The following is a 27,501-nucleotide window of genomic DNA, read 5'->3' as shown; positions in this document are numbered from 1 at the left end:
TTCCAACTGCAGAACAATCAGATTTTGCCTTGGCGCCATCCGAAAAGGATGCGAGAAAGGAACAATTACATGAGAAGTCCAAAGCACCCGTTCCCAAGGGTCCAGTACCTGTTCCTTTAAAGGAACAGAGTTCACAAGCAGAGGCAGCCCCTTTGACCTCCCAAGATGGTGAGGGAGCAAGATATCTCCCTCACGAGGCCAAACCAACTTTTCTTCAGACTTCACAAAGACCAGTTCTCCAAGGCGAGAGCCCCGATTCTGTAAAGCCTGCCCCACTTCCAGGGACATGTAGAAGTGGGGATCTCTTGCCTCAGGTGCCTTCTGTTCAGGGTGAGCCACAAAAGGTTGCAACGGTGAAAGGAATGACCCCTGGGGTCCAACAACCGGCCACAGTGGGGGACAGCTTTTCACTTTTTCAGCCAGTCATCCAGGTGGTCAAAACTTCAAGTATGCCAGTCTCGCAAGCAGGCGCCTCTGCGTTATCAGCCTTTGAGCAGAAAGACCAGAAAACTCTACCTCAGAAACAACCGGCAGTTGGTTTAACAAAAATGGCTGTTTCGGAGGGGAAAGGCCCGATCGGTTTACCTATTTCTCAAACAGATACAGTGCCAGTTTCGATCTCTGAAAACAAGACCCAGACGCTTGCGGGCCAAACACCTGCTATGCGTGGTGAGATGAAGCTGCCCATTATACAAGGCAAAGGTCCTGAGCATGTAGAGACAGGGCCTGTTGGCTACTTTGAGGGAGAAAGCCAGCGCACGGTACCACAGAAGCCTTCTGCTTACGGTGAGGTGGTTTCCGGTATCCTGAGAAGTGCAGATGGTGTTACTCAAATGGCTTCCCAAGTAGAAACTGCCCCCATATCTCCATCTTCTGGAGGAAGCCATAAGGACCTTCCTCCAGTGTCCTCCATTCATGGTGAAGCGAGGTCTGTTCTCAGTGAGAAGAAAAGCTCCCCTCGACAAGCAGAAACAATCCAGACATTGATCCTTGAGGGTCGACGCCATGACCAGCTACACCAGAAACCTTTTGTTCCAAGTGAGAGGAAGCCTGAAGCTCTTGAAAAAGGCAGAGAACCTCTCAGAGGTGTTTCGAGACCAGGCCCAGTTTTAGCTTCTGCTGGCGAAAGTCGGGAACGTGGACATGAGGAATATTTGACACAGGGTGAGGTAATTTCCGCTGTCCCGAAGGGCAAAAGTCCTCATATTTTAACAGCTTCAGAAAATAAAGCAACTCCATTGTCCAGCTTTGGAGTTGAAAATCGAGAGTTGCTCCACTATATACCACCCAACGTCAGCGAAGTCAAGTCTTCTGTTATGAGGGGCCAAGGGCTATCTAGTTCAGCCATTTCAATGGCACCATTTTTAACCGCTGAGGACAAAACCGCACTAAAGAGAACCCCAGTAAGGAGTGGGGAACATGTATACCGGAAACCTTCTGTTTACACTGAGGAAGAGGCTGAAGCTCTGGAGAGCTTGGTGGATGAGATGGTTTGCCTGTCAAAAGAGATGAATGTTTTAGCAGAGTCCGTTTCAGATCAAGAGGGATCCGAGAGACAGACCTTCCCACCAAGGGAGATATTCTATCAAGGCCCACCTGGACAAACATTAAGGCCAGTCTCCAGGTATCTTGTGAGAAGGGGAAAAAGAGAAGGGGGCATTGGCTTAGCAGATCCGTCAGAAGCAGGTGTTATCTATCCTGGTGAAGAAGAATATTTCAATATGCCTCCTTTTACGAGCAAGAAAGCCAGAATGGCTCCTCCTTATGAAGGCAGAGACAATGTAGGGATGGAAATGCAGACGGGATTTCCATTCCCTACTTCTGGCTTTGGAGACCAATTCTACTATTATTCAGGGAGTGACCGACCATACGACATTGCCTTGGTACAAATCCAAGACCTCTGGGATGACATGCCTCGTCCCGACAGCAAGACAGCAAAGTTTGACATCTCCGAGGTTGAGCCAGCCTTCCTCAACCTGTATGAACTCTACGACATTGCTTATTACCCGTTTGAGTTCCTCAGCTTCAGAAAAGCCCCCGAGAATCTACCCAGCAAAAGACGTCTGCCTTCTGGGGAAAGGGCCAAGCTGTCGCCAGGCTTAAAAGTTCATTCCCCTCATGGTAAAAAAATGTGCCTTCAGGAGGATATCTTGGCAGGTGGGGCTACGAGAGAAGCTTTGAGAGTCGAAGAGACGGCTGCACTCGCGTCAGTGAGACCCAAAGCACCCCGAATGGGGAAAAGGTCCGACTCAGAAGGAGACATACCCACGGGGTCTCAGCAGGTATATGTCCTCCCAACAGACCCAACCGGGAAGCGGAGGAGCTCTTTACAAAGCAGACTGGGAGCCTTCAAGCCTTTTGTCCGGTCTCAGTCCATGGAGCTGATGGAGCAAAGCCTGAAGAAGAAGATGAAAGCGTCGGTTGCCCACCTTTCGAGAATGCTGTCGAGGAAGCCGTCCCCCGATCAGAGAAGCAGGGAAGGTAACACTTTGCTTTTCTGTCTAAAATGGCCACGGGAATGGGACATTTCACCCTTCTTAAGCCTGCAATAAAGAGCCCCGTGGCGCAGAGTGGTACGCTGTAGTACTGCAGTCCAAGCTCTGCTCACGACCTGAGTTCAATCCTGATGGAAGTCGGTTTCAGGTAGCTGGCTCAAGGTTGACTCAGCCTTTCATCCTTCCATGGTTGGTAAAATGAGTACCCAGCTTGCTGGGGGAGAGCCAACGTGGTGCAGTGGTTAAGAGCGGTGGACTCTAATCTGGAGAACCGGGTTTGATTCCCCACTCCTACTCATGAATCCTGGTGGGTGACCTCGGGCCAGTCACAGTTCTCTCTGAACTCTCTCGGCCCCACCTACCTCACAAGGTTCTTGTTGTGGGGCGAGGGGAGGGGAGGCAGTTGTAAGCTGCTTTGAGACTCATGGTAGAAAAACGTGGGGTATAAAGACCAACTTTTTCTTCTTCACAAAATCAAACCAAATAACTCAAATAAAACATTGGTTGCTGATGCACTTGATGAACATTTGTCTTAACTCAGCTGCTGTAAAATGGGCCAAATTAGGAGGCTAATCTCATCCTCCTTTCCCACAGGCTCAGAGGAGAGGAAGGAGAGGGACTCCTTGACGGAGGCTTCTGGAACTTTAAAGAAAAAGGCCGGGTTCCCATCATTTACTCTTCCAAGCTTCAAAACCAAGGAAAAAGGTACTTTAAAAAAAAACAGCCACACACAGAAAGTCAGCGCCTGTAAAAGCATAGGTTGAAAACTGTACAGCTGGTACAGTAAAAATCTTCTCAAGAAACAAAGCAAAGGAAAAAAAACTGTACCGACCAATATGGTCAACCAAAACTCGAGCGGCTGGATTGCAGGGTACAGATCCTGCCTGTGCTTTACAAGAGGTGAGGCAATGGCAGGAGAGGAAGTAACCAATGTGTTTTCCCACATCTCTTGCACCAGTATTTCTACCCTCCTCCAGGGAAGATGGTGGTAGAAAGGGCCATCGAGCAGCAGCTGACTCATGGCAAACCCATAAGGTTTTCAAGGCAAGAGACATTCAGAGGTGGTTTGTCTCTACATAGTGACCCTGGATTTCCTTGGCAGCCTTTCATCCAAGTGTTCATCAGGGCCGACGCTGCTTAGCTTCCGAGATCGGGCTAGCCTGGGCTATCTAGGTCAGGGTGCCTACGAGGGTGTTTTAATGGCTGTTTTTAATGTTTTTGAGAGGTTTTTATGTTTCTGCATGGATTCAATTGCTTTAATGATGTGATTTCGGGGGGGGGGTATTAATGGTTAAAATGTTAGTTTATTATCTATGCTTTAATTTGTCAGCCTGCCTTGGTGGCCCTTATGAAGACAGAAAGGCAGGATATAAATTTTGTCAAATTTCAGTTAGAGCTGTTCCTCAGTGGAACAGGCTTCCTCAGGAGGTGGTGAGCTCTCCTTCCCTGGAGGTTTTTAAGCAGAGGCTAGATGGCCATCTGTCAGCAATGCTGATTCTAAGACCTTAAGCAGATGATGAGAGGGAGGGCATCTTGGCCATCTTCTGGGCATGGAGAAGGGGTCACTGGGGGTGTGGGAGGGGAGTTGTGAATTTCCTGCCTTGTGCAGGGGGTTGGACAAGATGAACCTGGTGGCCCCTTCCAACTCTATGATTCTATGAAATACCTAACTAAATGCATGTTTCAAGTATTGATGCTTTGCGGCTTTAAACTCTGATGAGTTGCTCTCTGGCTATTTCCGTAGCACCTTCTTTTGTAGAGGAGCTCACTGACCAGACGATTGCCTCAGGACAGTCTGTGACGCTGTCCTGCCGGACTACTGCACATACTTCTCCTCACGTTGAATGGTTCAAAGGTAATGTAAGGTTCCCTCCCCTGACCACTTCTGAAGTGTGGAGTGTAAATCTGCTGATCAGATCTGGGGACTGGAACCAGTTCCAGTCTAGCTGCGTTAAGAAATTGTTTGTTGCTTTTCTGGCCTGGCTGCCCTTTAAACCATTACTTTTGGGGGTGGTAGTGGTTAAGAGCAGTGGTTTGGAGTGGTGGATTCTGATGTGGAGAACCGGGTTTGATTCCCCACCCCTCCACATGAGCGGCGGAGGCTAATTTGGGGAACTGGATTTGTTTCCCCACTCCTACACACAAAGCCAGCTGGGTGACCATGGGCTAGTCACACTCTCTCAGCCCCTCCCACCTCACAGGGTGTCTGTTATAGGGAGGGGAAGGGAAGGTGATTGTAAGCCAGATTGATTCTCCCTTAAGTGGCAGAGAAAGTCGGCATATAAAAACCAACTTCTTCTTCTTTGGCCAAGCCTCAGTGCTTTCTGCAGTAGCACCCCTGCTTTCATGTTCTCCATGGTGTCATAGAGTTACCAGCTTTGGGTTGAGAAATTCCTGGAGATTTGGGGGCCGAGCCTCGGGGAGATCAGGGTTTGGGGAAGGGAGGGACCTCAGTGGGTAATGCCATAGACTCTACCCTCTGAGGCTGCCATTTCTTCCAGGGGAACTGATCGCTGTGGTCCCGAGATCAGTTGTAATTCCATAAGATCACCAGGCCCCACCTGGAGGTTGGCAACCCTACAGTGGCATACATTATCTCTAAGGCCAGCCTCACACTGCAACCCCAGATCCTTCATCAGTGAGATCCACGTGCAACTTGATCAGAGGTGAAACTGACAGTGTTTTCTTTATGGTTTGCAGATGGGGCCGCCCTTCGCAGCACAGACAGGATACTGATCTCGTCCACGCTCAAACACTACCAGCTTTTAACTATATTAGCGGCTACAAAGGATGATTTTGGGACTTACACCTGTGTGGCCACCAATGCCCAGGGGACAGTCTCTACCTCCTGTGTAATAAGGAAAGCTGGTAAAGGAAGGAGATCTTTCTGCTTTGATCTTTTGAGATTGCTGCATACAATTATCTAAAGCAGTACTGTGGAAGGATGTTTTGGCGTTGCCTTCCTCTGACATGTTTAGAGTTACCAGGCTGAGCCTGGCATAAGCAGGAGCACTGGGGGTAGGGATATGAGGAGCAAGATGTTGGCGGCTTCTCTATATCATTTCCAGGAAAAACCCAGAAGTGACATAGGATCTCTATAGAAATCACCATAGAGTTTTCAGGAATTCCTAGAGCTACCCTAGGTCAGTTCTGGGTTTTTCCTGGAAGTGACATAATGACACTGCTGATGTCACTGTTCCCCCCCCCCCCCGCCCAAGAGTGCTGCTAGTGGGATGCCTCCCACCATAGGGAGAAAGTAAATCAAGTAAATTATCCCACCTAAAATTAAACTTAGAATAATAAAACAATCCACTCCCAGGTCAAGGGCGTTTCCACATTCTTATTTTCCTCATTTGTGTCTTTCTGTTGCTTCAGGGTTTTTTCTCTCTGTTCCACACGTTTTGCTGCCTCTAGTGGTCGATTCAATATTACGTTGGTTTATGTCTGGCATAAAAACCTGTAGGTTAAATCTGCAGCAAGATATGCTGGACATAAACCGATGTAATATCGAATTGACCACTAGAGGGAGCAAAACACATGCTGGGAATCACAGAATAAAATATTTTCCAGCATAAGAAAACTATTGGGAAATCTTTGTGGGGCTTTGAAGGGGCAGGTTTTTTTAGGTAGAGGCACCAAATTTGCAGTGTATTTGCTGGTGATTCTTCTTACAAGAACTCTCAAGTTTGGTGAAGATTGGGTCAAGGAATCCAATTTCATGTGGGCTCATTTTTTTCTCCATTGGAAACAATGGAGAATGGATGGGGGCACCCTCTTTGGGGGCCCATAAAATTGGACCCCCTGACCCAGTCTTTACCAAACTTGGGGGGTTCTTCTAAGGAGAATCGCCAGAAGCTACACTGAAAATGTGGTGGCTCTACCTTAAAGAACCAATGCCCCACAGCCCCACAAAAGTTTCCCATAGGGTTTAATAGACCTGAAATTTTTCGGATATTCGAAAAAAGCTAAAAAAAACAACAACCCCATATTGTATTGAGATTTGGCTTTATTTTTTTATTATTATTTTTCTTTTCTGAAAATTTCTGGTTATATTAAACCCGAATCTGAAAAATACCAAAAAAAAGTACACACTCCTAAACAGGATCACGTGACCCCAATCCTATAGCAATTTCACTGGCTACCGATCCACTCCCAAGCCCAGTTTAAGGTGTTGGTTTTGACCTTTAAAGCCCTACATGGCTTGGGACCGGGATATCTGAAGGACCGTCTTTTCCCATATTTCCTTGCCCAGGAATTAAGATCTCAAAGAGAGGCCTTCCTGACTGTCCCACCAATCAGAGAAGTACATCAGGTGGGCAAACGAGAGAGGGCCTTTTCAGTGGCAGCCCCACAATTATGGAACAACCTCCTCAGTGAGGCACACCTGGCCCCCTCACTCTCAATCTTTAGGAGAGGTAGAGCCGAGCCCAGTAGCACCTTAGAGACCCACAAGATTTTAAGGGTATGATGAAGGGAGCTTTAACTCTCAAAAGCTCATACCCTGAAAAATCTGTGGGTCTCTGTGGTGCTACTGGGCTCAAATCTAGCTGTTCTTCTGCGGACTAACCTGGCTACCCTCTGAAAAAACCTTTAGGAGGCATCTGAAGACAGTTTGATTCATGATGGCATTTGATTATTTCTTCTGCTTGCTGGCAGTTTTAAATTATTAATTTTAATTATTGGTTTATATGTATTTTATGGTATTTTATAATTATTATTTACATTGTAAACTACCTTGAGTTCCTATAAGGTAGAAAGATGGCAGATCAATGTTTTAAGTAAATAAATAAATACAATTTGAAGTGTAGACAAGGTCTTGTTCTAGCCGTAACGAACAATTTTGCATCTCATCCGACAGAGGCTCCGTCCAACCCTCCGTCTCCTGATATCGTGGAGATCCTTGAGGATGGAGTACAGCTGGTCTGGAAGCCGGTGGAACTCCACACCCCCGTGACTTACACAGTTCTGTGCAGGAAGGAAGGTAACGGGGAACCCTGGTATCCGTAGTGTCCAAGAGGTGGAATGAGCTATCATTCAGGAGGCATCTGCTTCAAATTTTGCAATGAACGGACTCAGTGGCTGTAGATGGACCAACATTATCACAACACCATCACAGAGTAATAACACTTGCCTACCATAGACCCCCCCCCCAAAAGACAAATCAGTGGGTTATACATCAAATCAAGCCTGAACTGTCCCTGGAAGCTAAAATGACTAAATTGAGGTCAGGCTTAGAGCAGCTCACAACCATTTAAAACAATTTAAAATCAATCTGCGAGTTACAATAAAATTCCACACATAGTAAGAACCAGGCACCTTCAGCCATAGCAGCAAAAAGTACAATAATCATGGATACTAATAACAATAAAAACAGTAACGGGAACCATTGCAGAGGGGCGGGGAGAAGGAGAGGAGGCCAGACAGATGGAAACCGTCTCTGTCCTCAACCATATGCCTGGCAGAACAGCTCTGTTTTACAGGCCCTGCAGAACTGCTTCAAGTGCTGCAGGGCCAAAATCTCACCGGGCATAGCATTTTACCAGGCCGGGGCCAGAGTCGAAAAGGCCCTGGCCAAGGAAAACCAGATGCTTTTCAGGCCAGGGATCACCAGTAGGTTTTCTCCAGCTGAGTGGAGCTCTCTTTGGGGGGGTATATCGGGAGGGGCTAGGGTTGCCCGGTCCCTCTTTGCCACCGGCGGGAGGTTTTTGAGGCGGAGCCTGAGGAGGGTGGGGTTTGGGGAGGGGAGGGACTTCAACGCCATAGAGTCCAATTGCCAAAGCGGCCATTCTCTCCAGGGGAACTGATCTCTATCGACTGGAGATCAGTTGTAATAGCAGGAGATCTCCAGCTAGTACCTGGAGGTTCCAACCAAAAGGATCACTAGTACTGTAAAGTATATCAGCAAAAATAACCAGTACTAGGCTCTATCAACAGTCATATATATATATATATATATATATATATATATATATATATATATATATATATATATATATATATATATATATTAGAAAAACTCCACAATACATACAACAATGTGCAGTGCAACTGTGCAAGTTCAACATACAACAATTTACAAGAAACTACAACAAACCTATACAAAATGACATATATACACACTATATTTTGAAGAAAGATCCAATGGACTATTGAAGATTCTGAGTACCTGGAGGTTGGCAACCCTAGGAGAGGCAATCCCACGGGTATGATGGTTCCAGACCATTGAGGAGGCTAATAAAATGTCTCAGAAACTGTCCACATACTTCTGCTCAAAGCAGAGTTCCCCTTTTCTGCAGACTGCTAAGCAAGTCCATTCTGCTGCATAATTTATCAAAAAAAAAAATGGCATGGCTATATGCAGTCCCACTAGGTTCGACGCATTTACCTTTCCTTCTGTTTCACGGGCCTAGACGGAGAATGGAAGACTCTGGCCAGTGACATCTCCAACTGCTGCTACACTGCCAGAAACCTCCCGTGGGGTTTGGTCTGCTCCTTCCGGATCGCCTGTGTCAGTAAAGCCGGCGTGGGTCCTTACAGCAACCCATCTGCCAAAGTGAGGATTGGCGAAAAGGACCAATCAGGTACAATCCGAATACAAACCGCGATAGCTGCTGGGCTCTCTTCTCCTGCAGCATAAATCTGGATTACCATCCTACTTTGAGAAAACATTTCTAGCCCCACAGATGTCTTGTTGTTTCTGTCATGCACAAGTATTCATGGGGAGGGGGCATGGCTCAGTGGTAGAGCATCTGCTTGGCGTGCAGAAGGTCCCAGGTTCAATCCCCGGCATCTCCAGTCAAAGGGACTAGGCAAGTAGGTGATGTGAAAGACCTCTGCCTGAGACCCTGGAGAGCCGGTGCTGGTCTGAGTAGACAATACTGGCTTTGATGGATCAAGGGTCTGATTCAGTATAAGGCAGCTTCATGTGTTCATGTGTACTGCATCATGCCATTGGTCTGACAAGGCCAATCTCGTCTAGGGTTACCAACTCCAGGTTGTGAAATTCTTGGAGATTTGGGGGCAGTGCCTGTGGAGAGGGCAATCTGGGGAGTGATTTCACCTAGAATAGATGTATTAGTTACCAGCCTTCTTGGTATGGCGACCCAGAAGTCCAAATTTACTAGATACAGTGGCCCATCCAGGGCTGGCCCAAGGGTTGTTGTTTTGTGTGTGCCCTAGATGAACTATGACCTTTAGCACCCATCTAGTCCAGCATTCCATTTTCTACAGTGGCCAGCCAGATGTTTTTGAGAAACCAATAAACATTGCTCAAAGGTTGGGAAACTCCTGGAGATTTGGGTGGGGGGAAGCCTGGGGAGGAGAGGGACCTCAGTGGGGTACAATGCCATAGAGTCCACCTTCCAAAGCATCCATTTTCTCCAGGGGAACTGATCGCTGTAGTCTGGAGATAAGATTGACAACTCTGGGTTGAAAATTTCTGGAGATTTGGGGGTGGAGGCTGCTTAGAGCTGCCAGGTCCCCCTTGGCCACTGGTGCAGAATGGAGGGGGGGGGGTTAGGTTGCCAGATCCAGGTTGGGAAACCCCTGGAGATTTGGCGATGGAGCCTGGGGAGGACAGGGACCTCAATGGGGTTCAATGCCGTAGAGTCCACCTTCCAAAGCATCAATTTTCTCCAGGGGAACTGATCGTTGTAGTCTGGAGATGAGCTGTAATTCTGGAGGGTCTTCAGGTCCCACTTGGGTGCTGCCATTCCTAATCTCACGTGCCACTTCCCAAACTGGTTTCCAGTCCCCAGCAATGGGTAGGGTTGCCAACTTCCAGGTGGAGGTCTCCTGCTATTACAAGTGATCTCCAGCCGATAGAGATCAGTTCACCTGGAGAAAAGGGCCACTTTGGCCATTGGACTCTATGGCATTGAAGGCCCTCCCCAAACCCCGCCCTCCTCAGGCTCCGCCCCCGAAACCTCTCGCCAATGGCAACAAGGGACCTGGCAACCCTAACAATGGGGTATCACATGACAAAATGGCCAACAGCTTACCCGCGTGCGCTGTTTCCACAGTCCCGCTGGCCATAACTTGTGTGCCTTTGTAAAAACCGCAAAGTCTGCTGAAATTTGCATGTAAAAATTCAAAATTGTGCAAAATCACTTCGATTTTTTTTTTAAAAAAAAAAAACAGGTGCTCCATGTTGGAAAGGGAGGTTCCTTACGTTAGTTTTGAGATTTTTTTCTGTCAGTTGTTTACAACTATTATTCATGTTTTTGTTGATGTGTGTTTATTTTATTGATTTTATTAATATTGTAAGCTGCCTTGAGCTCTGTAGGAAGAAAGGCAGCCAATAAATATTTTAAATGAACAAATAAATAATTTTTTTCTGTTTGCTGCCTTGGGGACCCTGATCTGGTGGAAAGGCAGCAGAAAATGTTTTAAATAAATAAATATTTATTTACTCGTTTCTGCCTCCCACTTGGAGGTGGTAAGCTCTCCTTCCCTGGAGGTTTTAAAGCAGAGATGGCCATCTGTCAGCAATGCTGATTCTATGACCTTAAGCAGATGATGAGAGGGAGGGCATCTTAGCCATCTTCTGGGCATGGAATAGGGGTCACTAGGGGTGTGGGGGGGGAGGCAGTTGTGAATTTCCTGCCTTGTGCAGGGGGTTGGACAAGATGACCCTGGTGGTCCCTTCCAACTCTATGATTCTATGAAATACCTAACTAAATGCATGTTTCGAGTATTGATGCTTTGTGGCTTTATGCTCTGATGAGCTGCACTCTGGCTATTTCCGTAGCGCCCTTCCAACTCTATGAATCTATGATTCTATGCTGTGCATGTGTATCGGGCCAGTGGCAATTTTGACATTCACTCTTTGCTTTGACGTTCCCTCCGCCCCCCCAGCATTCCACTCTCCTGATGCAGAGGACAGCAAAATGACGGCTCCAGCTCAGCCTACCCACCAAACCTACGCTTTCCAGACAGAGATCAAAAGGTACCGAGGTCCCTTTGCATGAGAAACATTTGCAGGAATGCTTAGACCATTGGATGCTATGTCTGTATAGGAATTTGTCTGATAAACAGGAAGCTTCGAGGCAAGAGATGGGAGCTTTGCAGTTCGCACTGCTGTTCTGAATAACGGCAAGACCATTGGTGTTTAGCCCAGCTCTTTGCAAGCTGCAACTCACTTCAGATTTGGGAGTGGGGCCGGGAAATATAATTCTCAGCAATGTTCATTCTGTACATATTCTTGAGAGGCAGCATAGTATCGTGGTCAAGAGTGGTGGTTTGGAGCAGTGGACTGATATGGAGAACCGGGTTTGATTCCCCACTCCTCCACATGAGCTCTGGAGGCTAATCTGGTGAACTGGATTTGTTTCCCCTCTCCTACACACGAAGCCAGCTGGGTGACTTTGGGCTAGCCACAGCTCTCTCAGCCCCACCTACCTCAGAGGGTGTCTGTTGTGGGGAGGGGAATGGAAGGTGATAGTAAGCCAGTTTGATTCTTCCCTAAGTGCTAGAGAAAGTTGGCATATAAAAACCAACTCTTCTTCTTCTACTTCTCCTCCTCCTCCTTCTCTTTATGACATGGAGGCAGGCAATGGCAAACCACTTCTGAACGTCTGTTGCCTTGAAAACCCTACAGGGTCACCATAAGTCAGCTGTGACTTGACGGCAGATACACACACACAAATAACTTATGGCCAGGTCGAATATTCGCCTTTGCTCTCTCTAAAGAGAGGCTTTCCCCTTCTTTGGTTCTGCCTTTCTTGCAGACAAGATGTGTAATGCGACACACCTACATAAATAAATTTGGGTTGGTCATTATCCACAATTCTGGGAAATGTTTTATGACATATTTATAGCATTATTCCTCACTAGAAGCATGGGTAATAAATCATCTCTGCATTTTCCCCTGTGATGCAATGCACTTATGAATCTTTCAATAATAGTGTTGTATGCAATCCCTGGATTTACAGTACTGCACATATTTGTGAGAGTGAGGGAAGGCAGCATGGTATAGCCTGGTTTCATCAGAGCTTGGAAGCTAAGCAGGGTCAGTACTTGGAAGGGAGACTGCAGAGGAAGGCAGTGGCAAAACACCTCTGCTCCTCACTTGACTCGAAAGCTCCTTGCTAGTCTTGGGTGGGAGACCACCAAGGAAGGCTCTGCAGAGGAAGGCAATGGCAAACCACCTCTGCTTCTAACTGGCCTTGAAAGCCCCTTGCTGGGATCGCCATAAGTCAGCTGTGACTTGCCAGCGCTTTACCTACACACACACATATCTGGGGTAGGGAAGGTGGCATGGTGTAGCCCGATCTCATCAGATCTCAGAAGCTGAGCAGGGTTGATCCTTGGATGGGAGACCAGCAACAAAGGCTCTGCAGAGGAAGGCAATGGCAGACCACCTCTGCTTCTCCCTGGCCTTGAAAGCCCCTTGGTGGGGTCATAGGGTTGCCAGCTCCCTCTTCACCACCAGTGGGAGATTTTTGGGGCGGAGTCTGAGGAGGGCGGGGTTTGGTAAGGAGAGGGATTTCAATGCCATAGAGTCCAATTGCCAAAGCAGCCATTTTCTCCAGGGGAACTGATCTCTGTTGGCTGGAGATCAGGAGAACTCCAACTAGTACCTGGAGGTTGGCAACCCTTCGGGTTCACCATAAGTTGGTTGCAACTTGACGGCACTTAAACATACAGATTTATATCTGGAGTATAGAGGGAGGGGAAGGTGTTCTGGGAAGGGACGGAGACAGCCATGCAGTTGACTGTTGCTATTTTTAAAAGGTGGGAGGTGAAATGGCGGTGTGTCCTCACACCAGCCTTTTGAGGCATTTGTCGTTCCCTGTGTGAGCAAAGTCTTCCGACAATCCTGCAAATGGTCTTTGTCAACTTCACGCCTGCCATCAGCAGTGGTGACATGCGGCTGACGGCATTCACGGTGCTGGTTGGGCAGGGAACGCCCAACCCTGAGACCAGGATTTATGACAGAAAGAAAGCCTTGCAGAATTTTGTGGCTTCTTCTTCAAAACGGGGAGGGAAGATCTGTGCTCATGGTTGCCAACTACCAGTTTAGGAAATTCCTGGAGAGCTAAGGGTGGAGCCTGGGGAGGACAGGGTTTAGAGAGGGGAGGGACCTCAGCGGGGTATAATGCCACAGACGGTATGTACTCTCCAACGAAGCCCTTTTCTCCAGCAGAAGTGATCTCATCAGTTTTCTGGAAGCCATTCATTTGATGCCAAAGCACTTTTTCTCATAGGGTTGCCAGGTCCCTCTCTGCCACCGGCAGAAGGTTTTTGGGGTGGAGCCTGAGGAGGGCGGGGTTTGGGGCAGGGAGGGACTTCAATGCCATAGAGTCCAATTGCCAAAGTGGCCATTTTCTCAGGGTGAACTGATCTCAATCAGCTGGAGATCAGTTGTAACAGTGGGACATCTCCAGCTAGTACCTGGAGGTTGGAAAAGATCCAAACAGCACTACAAAATAATTTTAACCAGAAATAAGTTTATCTAAGTGCAGAAGTGCAAAAAAGTGAAACTATATACAAAGGAAACACAAACAGCAATATCTATACAGTATGCAAAACAGTCCAGCAAAATATGCAATATGACAGAAAAATTTGTTCAATGAGTCATTTAGGAACAATGTCACTGTCCATGGGAGACTTTCCTGTGCTTCAAAGTAGCTGGACACGAGATGTCAAAAAGAGGACCACAACAAGGAGGTGCAAAGAGGAGGTGTCCGGACGTGTCGTCTAGATCCTACACACGTTTCGCATACTGTATAGATATTGCTGTTTGTGTTTCCTTTATATATAGTTTCACTTTTTTGCACTTCTGCACTTAGATAAACTTATTTCTGGTTAAAATTATTTTGTAGTGCTGTTTGGATCTTTTCCATTATCTATACAGCACTGAGCCTTTATTCTCTCCAGTACCTGGAGGTTGGCATCCCTATTTTCTCAAGAGTGGGAATACAAGCTGTTCTAAACAGGACAGGCAGTGTTTGTATATATTTTTAGAAGGGAGACCGTTTATCAAACTCAGGAGTAGAATGAGGATTTTGGATACCTATCAGGACAACCTTTTTTTCTTCTTGGCTTGTTTTTCGACTTTTGAGGTACTGGTTAGAGCCAAACTAAATGTAAAGGTTTTTAAAGAGTTGAATCTGGGTTCCCCGCAGCCACCAAGAGGCTGCAGGGAATGGCTTCTCAAAAAAAGGAGAGCCCAAATGAGCTTGGCATGGTTCCCTGGGGAGAGGACGTGCTCTCGCCTTCCCCCCCAAGCTGTTTTCCCACCTAAAACTGAACCGCGCGGGGGGTTCCCTGATTTTGTTACTCCATGTACACAGACATTCCATGTCGAGCAGCAAACTGGGAAAATTGGGGTAATAAGTCCTCCGGGGTGCTGTTTTTATGCGGGAAATGGCTTGCAGGTACATAAGAACATAAGAAAAGCCCTGCTGGATCAGACCCAGGCCCATCAAGTCCAGGAGTCTCTTCACACAGTGGCCGACCAGGTGCCTCTAGGAAGCCCACAGACAAGACGACTGCAGCAGCACCATCCTGCCTGTGTTTTACAGCACCTCATATAAGAGGCATGCTCCTCTGATCCTGGAGAGAATAGGTCTGCATCATGACTAGTAGCTTTTTTACTAGTAGCCATGAATACTCCTCTCTTCCATGAACATGTCCACTCCCCCTTTTAAAGCCTCCCAAGTTGGCAGCCATCACCACATCCTGCCGCAGGGAGTTCCACAATTTAACTCTGCGTTGTGTAAAGAAATATTTCTTGGTAGGGTTGCCAGGTCCCTCTTTGCCACCAGTGGGAGGTTTTTGGGGCGGAGCCTGAGGAGGGCGGGGTTTGGGGAGGGGAGGGACCTCAATGCCACAGAGTCCAATTGCCCAAGTGGCCATTTTCTTCAGGGGAACTGATCTCTACCAGCTGGAGATCAGTTGTAATAGCAGGAGTTGTTCAGCTAGTACCTGGAGGTTGGCAACCCTACTTGCAGGGAAAGCAGGGGCCCTTCCTCTCCCCGGGGTGCTGTTCTGAGCCTGTTTGGGCCATCTCTGTTTTTAAAAAGCTGTTTCCACAAGTTCCGTGTGACTGCGGTGAACAGGAATTGAGCTCCGGAAACCCAACTGTTTAAAAAAACTGTAACATTTAGTTTGGCCCTTAGTGTTTTAATTCTTCACACTTCCTTCCATTGCTGCTAGTCCGTAACCTGGGAACACTTTCCGATGCAAGGGCTAAACAAATTTTTCTGGCACCACCTCCATAAATGGATAAATGGAGCAACCCAATCCAGAATGCCCATGATAATGCCCATTAGTAGATCCTGGTTCTAAATCCAGACTGGTTTCACTTGGCAACCCTTCTCAGCTCTTCCCTTAGGAACCCACACAGCGATTATGCTCTGCAGATCAGGGCTTGTTAATTTTAGATTTCGACAGGGCGCCCCAACCTACACACGTGCTTTCTCTCTAGTTGCTCCAGATCTGGAAAGAACTCTCCTGGAGGGGGAAAGGCCATAGCTCAGTGGTACAGCATCTGCTTGGCAAGCAGAAGGTCCCAGGTTCAGTCCCCTGGTGTCTCCGGTTAAAGGGACTAGGCAGGTAGGTGATGGGAAAGACCCTTGCCTGAGACCCTGGCGAGCGCTTCTGGTCTGAGTAGACAATACTGACTTTGATGGACCAAGGCTCCGATTCAGTATAAGGCAGCTTCATGTGTGTTCATGTGAGGTCTATAAGAACTCATTGCAGCTAGCTTGCAGGAAAACGGGAAGAACCTTTCAAAAGGGCATTTGGGTGAATTTGCCATGAAGCACTTGTGTATCTCCTGCCCTAGATGGCCCAGGATAACCCGATCCTGACGGGAATCAGAAGCTAAGCAGGGTTGGCCTTGGTTAGAACTTGGATGGAAGACCCCCAAGGAAGTCCAGGGTTGCTATGCAGAGGCAGGCAACACTCATCTCTTGCCTTGAAAATTCTATGAGGGGACCCCATAAGTCAACTATGACTTGATGGCGCTTCCACCGCCACGTTTGGTTCCTGCGCTTTCTGTATTATGATTTGATTTTTGAGGTACGGGTTTTGAATTTGTTTGTTGTTCGCCAACTCGAGCTTCAGGGAGGAAGGGTGGGTTATGTATGTTCTAAAATAAATATTCAATAACAGCAGCTGTGCTGTGGGGATGAGTCTCATGAGCAGTGGGGAAATGCAGTATTCCTGCAACAAGCAGTAGCCGGAGGGGATACCACCCAGGGCTGCTACTGTAACTCTGACCTAGGACATTCCTGGAGATTCTGGGGGCTGGGTGTGCAGAGGGGGGAATCTAAGGTGTACCACAGAGTTTGCCCTCTGAAATTGCCATTTTCTTCAGGGGAGCTGACCTCTGTCGTGTGGAGCTCTGTTGTAATTCTGGAAGAACTTCAGTCCCCACTCAGAGGCTGGCAACCCTAACATTTTCTGTAGCAAATGGGTAGCAGCTTATAGGGTGTGAGAGAAGCAGACCACAGGTGAAGGGATCCCTTGAGGACAGGTGATCTGTGGGCTCAAAACCGCAGACACCAGGAGGCGTACAAGACCTTGCATGGGCAGCGTTTTTGTCAAGCAATGTCAGGTTGCTCATAAAAGGGTCTGGTTTCTCAAGGCAGGGCGCAATGGGGGCTGCCGTCACCAGGCCAGCAGCCTGAATAGCCCAACTTAGTCTGAGCTGAAAAGAGTCTGTGCAGAAAAGAGCAACCAAAACGATCAGGGGGCTCGAGCAATGGCCTTATGAGGAGCAGTTAAAACGCTTAGGGCTGTTTAGCTTAGAAAGAAGGTGGTTAAGGGGAGGCATGATAGAGGTCTATAAAATTATGCGTGGTATGGAGAGAGCGGACAGGGAGAAGCTTTTCTCCCTCTCTCATAATACTAGAACGCGGGGTCATCTGCTGAAGCTGGAGGGCGAGAGATTCAGAACAGATAAAAGGAAATATTTCTTCACGCAACGCATACTTAAATGGTGGAACTCCCTGCCACAGGATGTGGTGATGGCTACCAACTTGGAAGGCTTTAAGAGGGGAGTGGACATGTTCTTGGAGGAAAGGGGAATTCATGGCTACTAGTCAAAATGGATACTAGTCATGATGCATCCCTATTCTCTCCAGGATCAGAGTGTGAGAGATCCCCTCTCTCTGAGTTTACTTCTCAAAATCAAATGTTCAGACGTTGATAAAGAAACAAAGGATTTATTGAAGACATCAGGAGCTGAGACAGGCACAGATAGCAAGTTGCAAGTGAGGGGCTAATCGGGTTTACAGAATATATTGACTCCAGGGCACTGGGGCACTGGGGTTCACACTTATTGTTATGGGAAGTTACAAGCTTGGCATAATACAAAACATCAGACGAGTCCCAGGAAGTCTGGTGAAGCTATCACACTTCCAAGGCCGCATCGGCCTGAGGGAGTACTGACAGGAAGAACAGCGGGGGGGAAGATACATGGGGCAATCAGGCCTGGCGCCTGAGACCAGAAGGTGTGAACTGCTTTTACGAGTTCACTGATAGCAGGTGATGGGAAGCAGAGACACATACACAGAGACCCTCACATTCTGCCCCCCTTAAGGCCCCCCTCCGGGGTCCTCGAGAGGGCGAGGCTTATCGGGATAAGCGAGGTGGAATTCTCGGACCAAGCGAGGGGCCGCCATGTGGGGTGCGGCCACCCACTCGTCGTGAGCGGACCCAAGGTTTTTCCAACGAACAAAGTAAAACAGTTTCCCCTTCTTCCATTTGGAATCTAAGACCTTGGATATTTCCAGATGGGTATCCCCTCCTACCACAGTAGGAATCTCACGGTCGGGAGGGGGGTGGAACTGGGGGGCTGCCACATACGGTTTGAGAAGACTAATATGAAAAACCGGATGGACTCCCTTGAGAGTCTTTGGGAGCTTCAGTTCCACGGTAACCTCATTGATCACTCTGGTAATGGGGAAAGGTCCCACATAACGGTCGCTCAGTTTTTTGCAGGGCCGAAGGGAGCGGAGGTTTTTGGTGGACAGATACACTTGCTCCCCCACCTTTAGCTCCCATCCCGGAGACCGGTGTTTGTCTGCTTGTTCCTTGTACTTGCTTTTTGCCTTCTCAAGATTTTTGAGCAGCCACGGCCAGGTAGATTTAACTGCCTGGACCCACTCCTGAAGATCAGGGGTGGTTTGGAGCTCTGGCGTGACGGGGGCGGAACCGAAAGGACCGAATTCCGTCCCGTATATTACTTGGAAGGGACTAAAGCCGGTAGAGGAATGAGGCGCATTGTTGTACGCATATTCGGCGAATGGCAGCAGGTCGACCCAGTCATCCTGGTGGAAATTGACATAGCAACGCAAATAACATTCTACCACCGCGTTTACTCGTTCCGTTTGACCATCCGTTTGGGGGTGATAGGCGGAAGACAAACCCTGTTCCTCCACCCCCATGAGCTTTAGAAATGCTCGCCAGAATTTGGCAACAAACTGGACCCCCCGGTCGGAGAGGACCTTCCTCGGTACCGAGTGTAGCCTGAGGACATGTGTAACAAATAGTTTAGCCAAACCCTGGGCTGAAGGAAGACCTGCACATGGAACAAAATGGACCTGTTTGGAAAAAAGGTCCGTGATTACCCAGAGAACCGTTTTTCCCCGACTGGGAGGTAGGTCGGTGATAAAATCCATGGCTATGACTTCCCATGGGCGGGAGGGGTTCTCCAGCGGTTTGAGAAGCCCGGGGGGTTTTCCCATCCGTTTCTTAGCTGTGGCGCAAGTGGGGCAGCTGCGCACATACAGCTCCACATCGGCTCTCATACCGGGCCACCAGAACTGCCTCCGTACCAGGTGAAGTGTTTTAATGAAGCCAAAATGACCCGCCAATCTGGCACCATGTACAAGTCCCAATACCTCCTTGCGAAGGGAGGACGGGACATACAGTTTCCCCCCTTGCATCCACCAAGTGTTGGTTCGTTCCAGGCCAGTAGGGAGGAGATGGTGCTCCTCCTCCTGTAAGGAAGCGTCCCGGAGCCGCTGTTGGAAGGGACTAAAGCCGGTAGAGGAATGAGGCGCATTGTTGTACGCATATTCGGCGAATGGCAGCAGGTCGACCCAGTCATCCTGGTGGAAATTGACATAGCAACGCAAATAACATTCTACCACCGCGTTTACTCGTTCCGTTTGACCATCCGTTTGGGGGTGATAGGCGGAAGACAAACCCTGTTCCTCCACCCCCATGAGCTTTAGAAATGCTCGCCAGAATTTGGCAACAAACTGGACCCCCCGGTCGGAGAGGACCTTCCTCGGTACCGAGTGTAGCCTGAGGACATGTGTAACAAATAGTTTAGCCAAACCCTGGGCTGAAGGAAGACCTGCACATGGAACAAAATGGACCTGTTTGGAAAAAAGGTCCGTGATTACCCAGAGAACCGATGCGGCCTTGGAAGTGTGATAGCTTCACCAGACTTCCTGGGACTCGTCTGATGTTTTGTATTATGCCAAGCTTGTAACTTCCCATAACAATAAGTGTGAACCCCAGTGCCCCAGTGCCCTGGAGTCAATATATTCTGTAAACCCGATTAGCCCCTGACTTGCAACTTAATGTGAGAGATCCCCTCTCTCTGAGTTTACTTCTCAAAATCAAATGTTCAGACGTTGATAAAGAAACAAAGGATTTATTGAAGACATCAGGAGCTGAGACAGGCACAGATAGCAAGTTGCAAGTGAGGGGCTAATCGGGTTTACAGAATATATTGACTCCAGGGCACTGGGGCACTGGGGTTCACACTTATTGTTATGGGAAGTTACAAGCTTGGCATAATACAAAACATCAGACGAGTCCCAGGAAGTCTGGTGAAGCTATCACACTTCCAAGGCCGCATCGGCCTGAGGGAGTACTGACAGGAAGAACAGCGGGGGGGAAGATACATGGGGCAATCAGGCCTGGCGCCTGAGACCAGAAGGTGTGAACTGCTTTTACGAGTTCACTGATAGCAGGTGATGGGAAGCAGAGACACATACACAGAGACCCTCACACAGAGGAGCATGCCTATTATATGAGGTGCTGTGGAACACAGGCAGGATGGTGCTGCTGCAGCCATCTTGTTTGGGGGCTTCCTAGAGGCACCTGGTTGGCCACTGTGTGAACAGACTGCTGGACTTGATGGGCCTTGGTCTGATCCAGCATGGCTTTTTTTACGTTCTTATGAGCCCGGTGGATTGAGAGCTAAGCAGGGTTGGCCATGGTTGATTAGTACTTGGATGGGAGACTACCAAGAAAGACTAACAGTGCATTCTTAAGGGGAGTTACTCCAGTCTAAGCCCATTCATTTCAGTGGGCTTAGCCTGGAGTAACTCTTCTTAGGAATGCACCATAGATGCAGGAAGGCAATGGCAAATCCTCTCTGCTCACCTCTAGCCTTGAAAACAACATCAGGGGTAGCTATAAGTCCATCATGACTTGGCAGCACTTAATGATGAATTATTGGTCATCATGCCAGCAATCAGCTTGTGTGTGTGTGTTGTTTCTATCGGGGCAGAGGGCGCTTCAGCATCATCAAGCAGTGCCGGGAGAAGCTCAGCGGGAACGCCCTGGCCGCCAAAATCATTCCTTACCAAGCAGAAGACAAGGAATTTGTGCTCCAAGAGTATCACATCCTGAGGAAGCTTCACCACACCAACATCGGGCAGCTGCAGGGGGCATATGTCAGCCCCCGCCACCTGGTGCTGATCCTGGAGCTGTGTGTGGGGCCTGAGCTGCTCCATGCCCTGGCGGGAAGGTAAACGTGTTTCATAGAATCATAGAGCTGGAAGGGACCACTGGGGTCATCTAGTCCAGCCCCATGCACAATGCAAGAAATTCACAACTACCTCCCCCCCGCCCAAACTCCCAGCGACCCCTGCTCCATGCCTTGAGCTCAGCCGATTGTATTTAGAATTGGTTTGGAAAATCTGAGGACCTCTTTTCTCCTTGCTGGAAGACATTTTTCCTCCCCAGAAACTCCCGTTTGCAGGCCTCCCGTTTCTGCAGCGAAGTGCGGGCAAAGATCTTGGGAAAGCTGAACAAAGTTGGAGGCCTGCAAAACATAGGAGGTTCCAACCGATCTGGGAAAATATGCGTGGGCTAGTAGCCTTTTGTGGCCTCAGCTCAATTTGGGGAGCTGCCGAAACTGGAAGTTTCAGAAGGGTGAGGCAATTCCTGTTTGTAGAGCAATGCCCAGACTTGAATTCAGCAGGAGAAATCTCAGTGGGAAGGATGCGCCTGCTGCCGAGATCTGTGGCTGGAACTTTGTTTCCTTTGATTTATGGCAGGGTGATGTCACCCCATGACCCAGTGCTTGCACAAGGGACTACCTTTATCTTTTACCTGTGGCAGCTGCTACCACTATTGGTTTGTTTTATTCTCTCTGAGTCCCCTTTCTCAGTGTATTTTTGAAATTACCCTCTTCTCCCATGCATTTGGACTTCCTCTAGGTATGGCTCCGCCTGAGAGCCAGCGTGGTTAAGAGCGGTGGTTTGGAGTGGCAGACTCTGATCTGGAGAACCGGGTTCGATTCCCCACTCTTCCACATGAGCGGCGGAGGCTAATCTGGTGAACTGGATTTGTTTCCCCACTCCTACCCACGAAGCCAGCTGGGTGACCTTGGGCTAGTCACAGTTCTATTAAGAGCTCTCTCAGCCCCACCTACCTTACAGGGTGTCTGTTGTGGGGAGGGGAAGGGAAGGCGATTGTAAGCCGGTTTGATTCTGCCTTAAGTGGTAGAGAAAGTCGGCATACAAAAACCAACTCTTCTTCTTCTTATGCATCAGCTATTTTGTGATGGGTTCTCTTTTACTAGGTCCTCCTATTCAGAGGTGGAAGTCAGAGACTACCTGTGGCAGATCCTCACTGCCGTTGAGTTCCTCCACTCTCAGAATGTCCTGCACTTGGATCTGAGGTCTGAAAACATGGTTATTACTGAACCCAACCTGCTGAAACTCCTGGACTTTGGCAGTGCCCAGTTCTACACCCCAGAGAAGGTGATTACTCTGGAGGGGTGCACGGACTATGTGGAAACGATGGGTAAGTTCCTTTCATCCCTGGTTTGTAAGTGGGGTATCGGTAGGGATTGATTCAGATCTGGAAGGTCAAGTTCAGACAGGAAGCAGGTGAAGATGAAGACCTCTCGTATTTAATCAGATGATTGGTCATAGTTCTCTCCAAACTCTCTCAGCCCCACCTACCTGTTGTGGGGAGGGGAAGGGAAGGCTATTGTAAGCCGCTTTGAGACTCCTTCCATCTAGACATTAGGAAGAATTTTATGACAGTGAGAGCGGTTCCTCAGTGGAGCAGGCTTCCTCAGGAGGGGGTGAACTCTCCTTCCCTGGAGGTTTTTAAGCAGAGGCTAGATGGCCATCTGTCAGCAGTGCTGATTCTATGTCCTCAGGCAGATCATGAGAGGAAGGCATCTTGGCCATCTTCTGGGCATGGAGTAGGGGTCACTGGGGGTGTTGGGGGGAGGTAGTTGTGAAATTCCTGCATTGTGCAGGGGGTTGGACTAGATGACCCTGGTGGTCCCTTCAATTCTATGATTCCTTAAAAGTAGAGAAAATCGGGGTATAAAAATCAACTCTTCTTCTTCTAGCTCAATACATTCTGTTCTGATTAGCCACGAATCTCCAATGTCTCATGTAGACAGAGGTCTTTCCCCACCCTGATACCAGAGATACTTTTAATTGGAGATGCCAAAGATTGAACCTTCTGTCTCCAAAACGTGCCTCTTACAGACTGTGCCTCAGGCAGAAATGTTTTGTCTATGCCAGACATCTGCATGTGAACCATCGCCATGCTCAGTAACCCCACAGAGTACACAACAGCCTCAATATCACACCCTGTTCATAATCGTTGTCCCAGTGCAGCTAAAGTTAGCCATGACTAAGGGTCCAACTAGACTTGATGGGGTCCTCATGGCCGCCACGAGGACACCACCATTGAGTGATTCAAAAATGATGTGAGGGCCCGAGCTTGATCAGGCCTATGGCAGTCATGTTCTTCCCCTGAACACATGAAGCTGCCTTATACTGAATCAGACCCTTGGTCCATCAAAGTCAGTATTGTCTACTCAGACTGGTAGCAGCTCTCCAGAGTCTCAGGCAGGGGTCTTTCTCAGGGGTCTTTCACATCACCTACTTGCCTAGTCCCTTTAACTGGAGATGCCGGGGATTGAACCTGGGACTTTCTGCATGCCAAGCACCAGAGCAGCTGGTGGTGTGTGTGTCCACCACTTGGTAGGACAAGGGCGGGAGGACAAGAATTCCTGCTGGGTGACCTTGAGCCAGTCATGGTTCTCTCCGAACTCCTTCAGCCCCACCTACCTCACAAGGTGCCTGTTGTGGGGAGAGGAAGAGAAGGCAATTGTAAGCCAGTCTGAAACTCCTTAAAGGTAGAGAAAAGTGGGGGATAAAAACCAACTCTTCTTCCTCCTGGGTCAGCCCTGAGCCACCCTTGACCATTAGCAGGCCCCACACCTGGGCGTGTCTTGAAAGGAGCGTTCCTAATCCAAATGCATCTTCACAGCTTCAGAACTTCTGTCGGATAAAGGCGCTGTCCCGCAGACTGACATCTGGGCAGTTGGCGTAACCGCTTTCATCATGTAAGTCTTCTCGCGTCCTTCCGCGTTTTTGCGAAAGTAGTAATTAGCTTTACATCCACCGAAGATTCACAGCAGATCCACTCGGACACTACAAGAGCTTAGAAAATAATCCGAAAATTACATACGCTGACTAGAAACTGGAGGCAGGAATAAAACAGATAATCCTTTATCGGGTAGTACTTGAAAAAAAAAACATATTCTGAACAGCGTAGGTGCTGGGAAATTGAAACCAGAAATAAAATTTGTATGGAACTTTATAGAAACCATTGAAAAAGTCTATTGTCTTAAATATATTACTTTGTATAGTACAATCAACAGGGTGGGACATCCAATGAGTAGTAAAACAGGGTTTGGACTGTAGCACTCTGAAAACAAACAGAAATCTCAGACAGCTGAAACAAAGGATGAGCTTTTAAACATAATCACAGTAAGTGGGGTAGCAACTACCTAGCCTGGAGCGTACATACAGTGATAGGTTGTGATGCAGAGGTAGAGGTCACAGCCCCTATCTCTGAAGACAGTTGCAGGTGAGTAGCCATGTTGGTCTGCAGGAGAAGGTCTAGATTTGAGTCCAGTAGAACCTTAAGTCTGTTGGGGGGGGGGGGAAGGAAAATAACCCACTTGCTTCTTTAGGGGTAATATCCCAGCACTGACCATGTGCAGAATACTCTACCTCTTTAACAGCAGAGTCCTTCAACAGCCGATTCTATGAATGTGGAGGAATTTGAATAGCCCATATATCAAATATTCAAGAAAAAACTATTTTAATAAAAAGCTGAGAGCCAGCGTGGTGTAGTGGTTAAGAGCGGTGGTTTGGAGCGGTGGAGTCTGATCTGGAGAACCGGGTTTGATTCCCCCCTTCTCCACCTGAGTGGCAGAGGCTAATCTGGTGAACTGGATTTGTTTCCCCACTCCTACATGTGAAGCCAGCTGGGTGACCTTGGGCTAGTCACAGCTGTCTTAGAGTTCTCTCAGCCCCACCTACCTCGAAGGGTGTCTGTTGTGGGGAGAGGGAGGGAAGGGGATTGTAAGCCAGTTTGAGTCTCCCTTAAGTGGTAGACAAAGTTGGCATATAATAACCAAGTGGGCCAGGTAAGTATAATAATCCAAGAATCTCTAGAGACCCACTTGGCACCTAAGGAGGAAGATATATCACTTGGTTCTTTAAAGATACAGACTTTTTGATTTACCTGTTGAACCTTGTTGACTTACCTGTTGAACTCTCGGGTTTGCTTTTACCTCTGTCGGAAGGTTGGGTTCTGTGCAATTGCTTATAAAATATGGTATGAGTACTTTATTTTCAATACATTACAGTCATGTTTGATAGAAATTCGTAGTGAACATAGTATATAATATTACAATAGCCTAGTGTTGTTTTTTTTGTTATAGTTACAGTTTGAACAACACTGATTTTGCTTGTTTTGGTTTACCATAAATTTTAATTCCAGGTCCCAGAGATACAAACTTTATAGAAGACCCAGGCAGAGCCAATTAATTATATTAATTTTCCTTCATTTTTTACTTACAATACAAACATGCTTAAAACAATTACACTCTTACTGTATGTTCTTTTATTTAACAGTGTTTGATAATTGACACTTCGGGAACAGGGCTGCCCCGGCTGGTGAGCCCGCAGCTGACTGGCCAGCCCAGATTCGATCGGGGTGTGTGTTGCTGTATTAGCTGGCTCGCAGACCAAATAAGAGTCCTCAAGGGGCCGCATCCGACCCCCGGACCTTATGTTTGACACCCCTGGGCTAGACCTTTCAAGGTGTCTCCCAGCCTTGCGATTCTCTGACGCGGACCTTTCCTGCATTTCCTTTGCTGCCTGGGTGGCCCAGTTTTGGCAGAAAGGTGGGATATACAATTTTGCAAATAAATAAATAAATAAATAACCGAATGCAAAATGCATTGCCAGTCTGCCTAAGGATAATCACCAAGGCGTCAGTCCCAATGAACTCAGCGGCGTGTCTTTATGAATAAATATTAGGGTTGCAAGGTTTAATAAATGGATTAATCATCTAATACTTTAATTATTTAATTGGTGAGGGGCCAATTCGAGACTTTCGGTCTGAAAGGGAATGGCTTCTGTCCATTATGGTCATTTATGCACAGGTGTTTTACCTGAGGTTTGTTGCTCACTGGACCCACACTTTCCTATTGGGAATCTATTCATCAGCCATCTCCAAGCTCAAATCAGAAAGTATTTGAATCCCCGCCCCTTGAAATGCTGTTTTGAAATTGGCTGTACTGAGAGAAAACTTCCTCCCCCGCCCGAAACCCAATTGCCACATAAAAAAGCATTTTAAGAGCATTTTAAGAACAAAAACCAGAGTTATTTGAAAGGAAAGAGGGGAGAAACTCAAGGCTCGTTTTTAAAAGCCTTCTGCTCAGAAAGAACTCAGAGGAAGCAGGAAGTATTTGAACCCCTGCCCATTTATATACTGCTTTGTAATTGGCTGTCTACTGCTGTAAGATAAACCAAGCTTCTGTGTCCTGCACTTTGCCTTATGTATGGGGCTTCCTCCCGGGCTGAGCTAAGGGGAGAGGGAAGAATTGGGTTAACAGAGGGACAGGAGGTCCCGGGATTTGTGAGGGCTGGCAGTGAGGTCATCTCTAATGGAGGGGAAACTCATGCAGAACTCCAAGGAACAACCGAGACAGACCGGGGGCGAAGTTGAGTGAAAGTACCCATGCATAAACAACCATGGATTCTCTTTCTGTTCTGATGTGTCGATGTAACAGGGAATGAAATGAGGAAATATTAAGGGGATCTCTCCTGCTGTCAATAAGGGGTAGCTTTTGCTTATTCAGGTGCAAGCAATCATGCACTTGCTTCAGGATCTCTACAAGGCACACGTATGAGGAACTGACAACATGCAAATTTAACAAATTGAATCAATTAAGAGATGGATTTTAAAAAAAGCTTTATCCTTTACCAAGCTGTACCAACGATGTCTGCCCTGACCTGGATGGCCCAGGCTAGCCTGATCTTGTCAGATCTCAGAAGCTAAGCAGGGTCAGCCCTGGTTAGTACTTGGATGGGAGACCACCAAGGAAGTCCAGGGTTGCTACGCAGAGGTAGGCAATGGCAAACCACCTCTGGACACCTCTTGCCTTGAAAACCCCATAAGGGGTCGCCGTAAGTCAGCTGCAAATTGATGACATGTTCCACCAACACCAAAGATGTGTATGTCTGAACAGAAAGTAGAGTTTGCATCCTTTATGAGCCACAGGGCTAAGATAAAATTGTCTTTCCTCCTTCTGTGTAGCCTTCAAGGTCTGCTTTCTTGTGTTAGGCCACTTTGTGGGGGCTTCCTCCCAAACACCCTGAAAGCCATGGAATAAGAAGTGTATTCACGTTGTGTTTGAGTGCAAAATCTACAACAAGATACGAGAAGCCATTCTTTCTGTATTATCGGACCTCCC

At 47.8% G+C, this 27,501-nt stretch overlaps 1 protein-coding gene across 1 annotated transcript in view; it reads left to right on the top strand.

The window, feature by feature from the left end:
* Positions 1 to 27,501, top strand: part of OBSCN (obscurin, cytoskeletal calmodulin and titin-interacting RhoGEF) — a 224,709-nt gene that overhangs the window by 190,114 nt on the left and 7,094 nt on the right. Inside the window, exons 104-115 of the mRNA XM_056857144.1 lie at positions 601 to 786; positions 1,855 to 2,481; positions 3,090 to 3,200; positions 4,240 to 4,350; positions 5,196 to 5,363; positions 7,354 to 7,476; positions 8,906 to 9,058; positions 10,635 to 10,643; positions 11,352 to 11,442; positions 20,980 to 21,219; positions 22,279 to 22,502; positions 23,997 to 24,072. Coding sequence (XP_056713122.1) covers positions 601 to 786; positions 1,855 to 2,481; positions 3,090 to 3,200; positions 4,240 to 4,350; positions 5,196 to 5,363; positions 7,354 to 7,476; positions 8,906 to 9,058; positions 10,635 to 10,643; positions 11,352 to 11,442; positions 20,980 to 21,219; positions 22,279 to 22,502; positions 23,997 to 24,072 — 2,119 coding nt within the window. The remainder of the gene's footprint in view (positions 1 to 600; positions 787 to 1,854; positions 2,482 to 3,089; positions 3,201 to 4,239; positions 4,351 to 5,195; positions 5,364 to 7,353; positions 7,477 to 8,905; positions 9,059 to 10,634; positions 10,644 to 11,351; positions 11,443 to 20,979; positions 21,220 to 22,278; positions 22,503 to 23,996; positions 24,073 to 27,501) is intronic.

The sequence above is a fragment of the Euleptes europaea genome, chromosome 11 (genome assembly GCF_029931775.1).
Source record: "Euleptes europaea isolate rEulEur1 chromosome 11, rEulEur1.hap1, whole genome shotgun sequence".
NCBI classification, from domain to species: Eukaryota; Metazoa; Chordata; class Lepidosauria; order Squamata; family Sphaerodactylidae; genus Euleptes; species Euleptes europaea.
The sequence above is the reverse complement of the archived record's forward strand: the minus strand, read 5'-3'. Positions and strand labels throughout refer to the sequence as shown.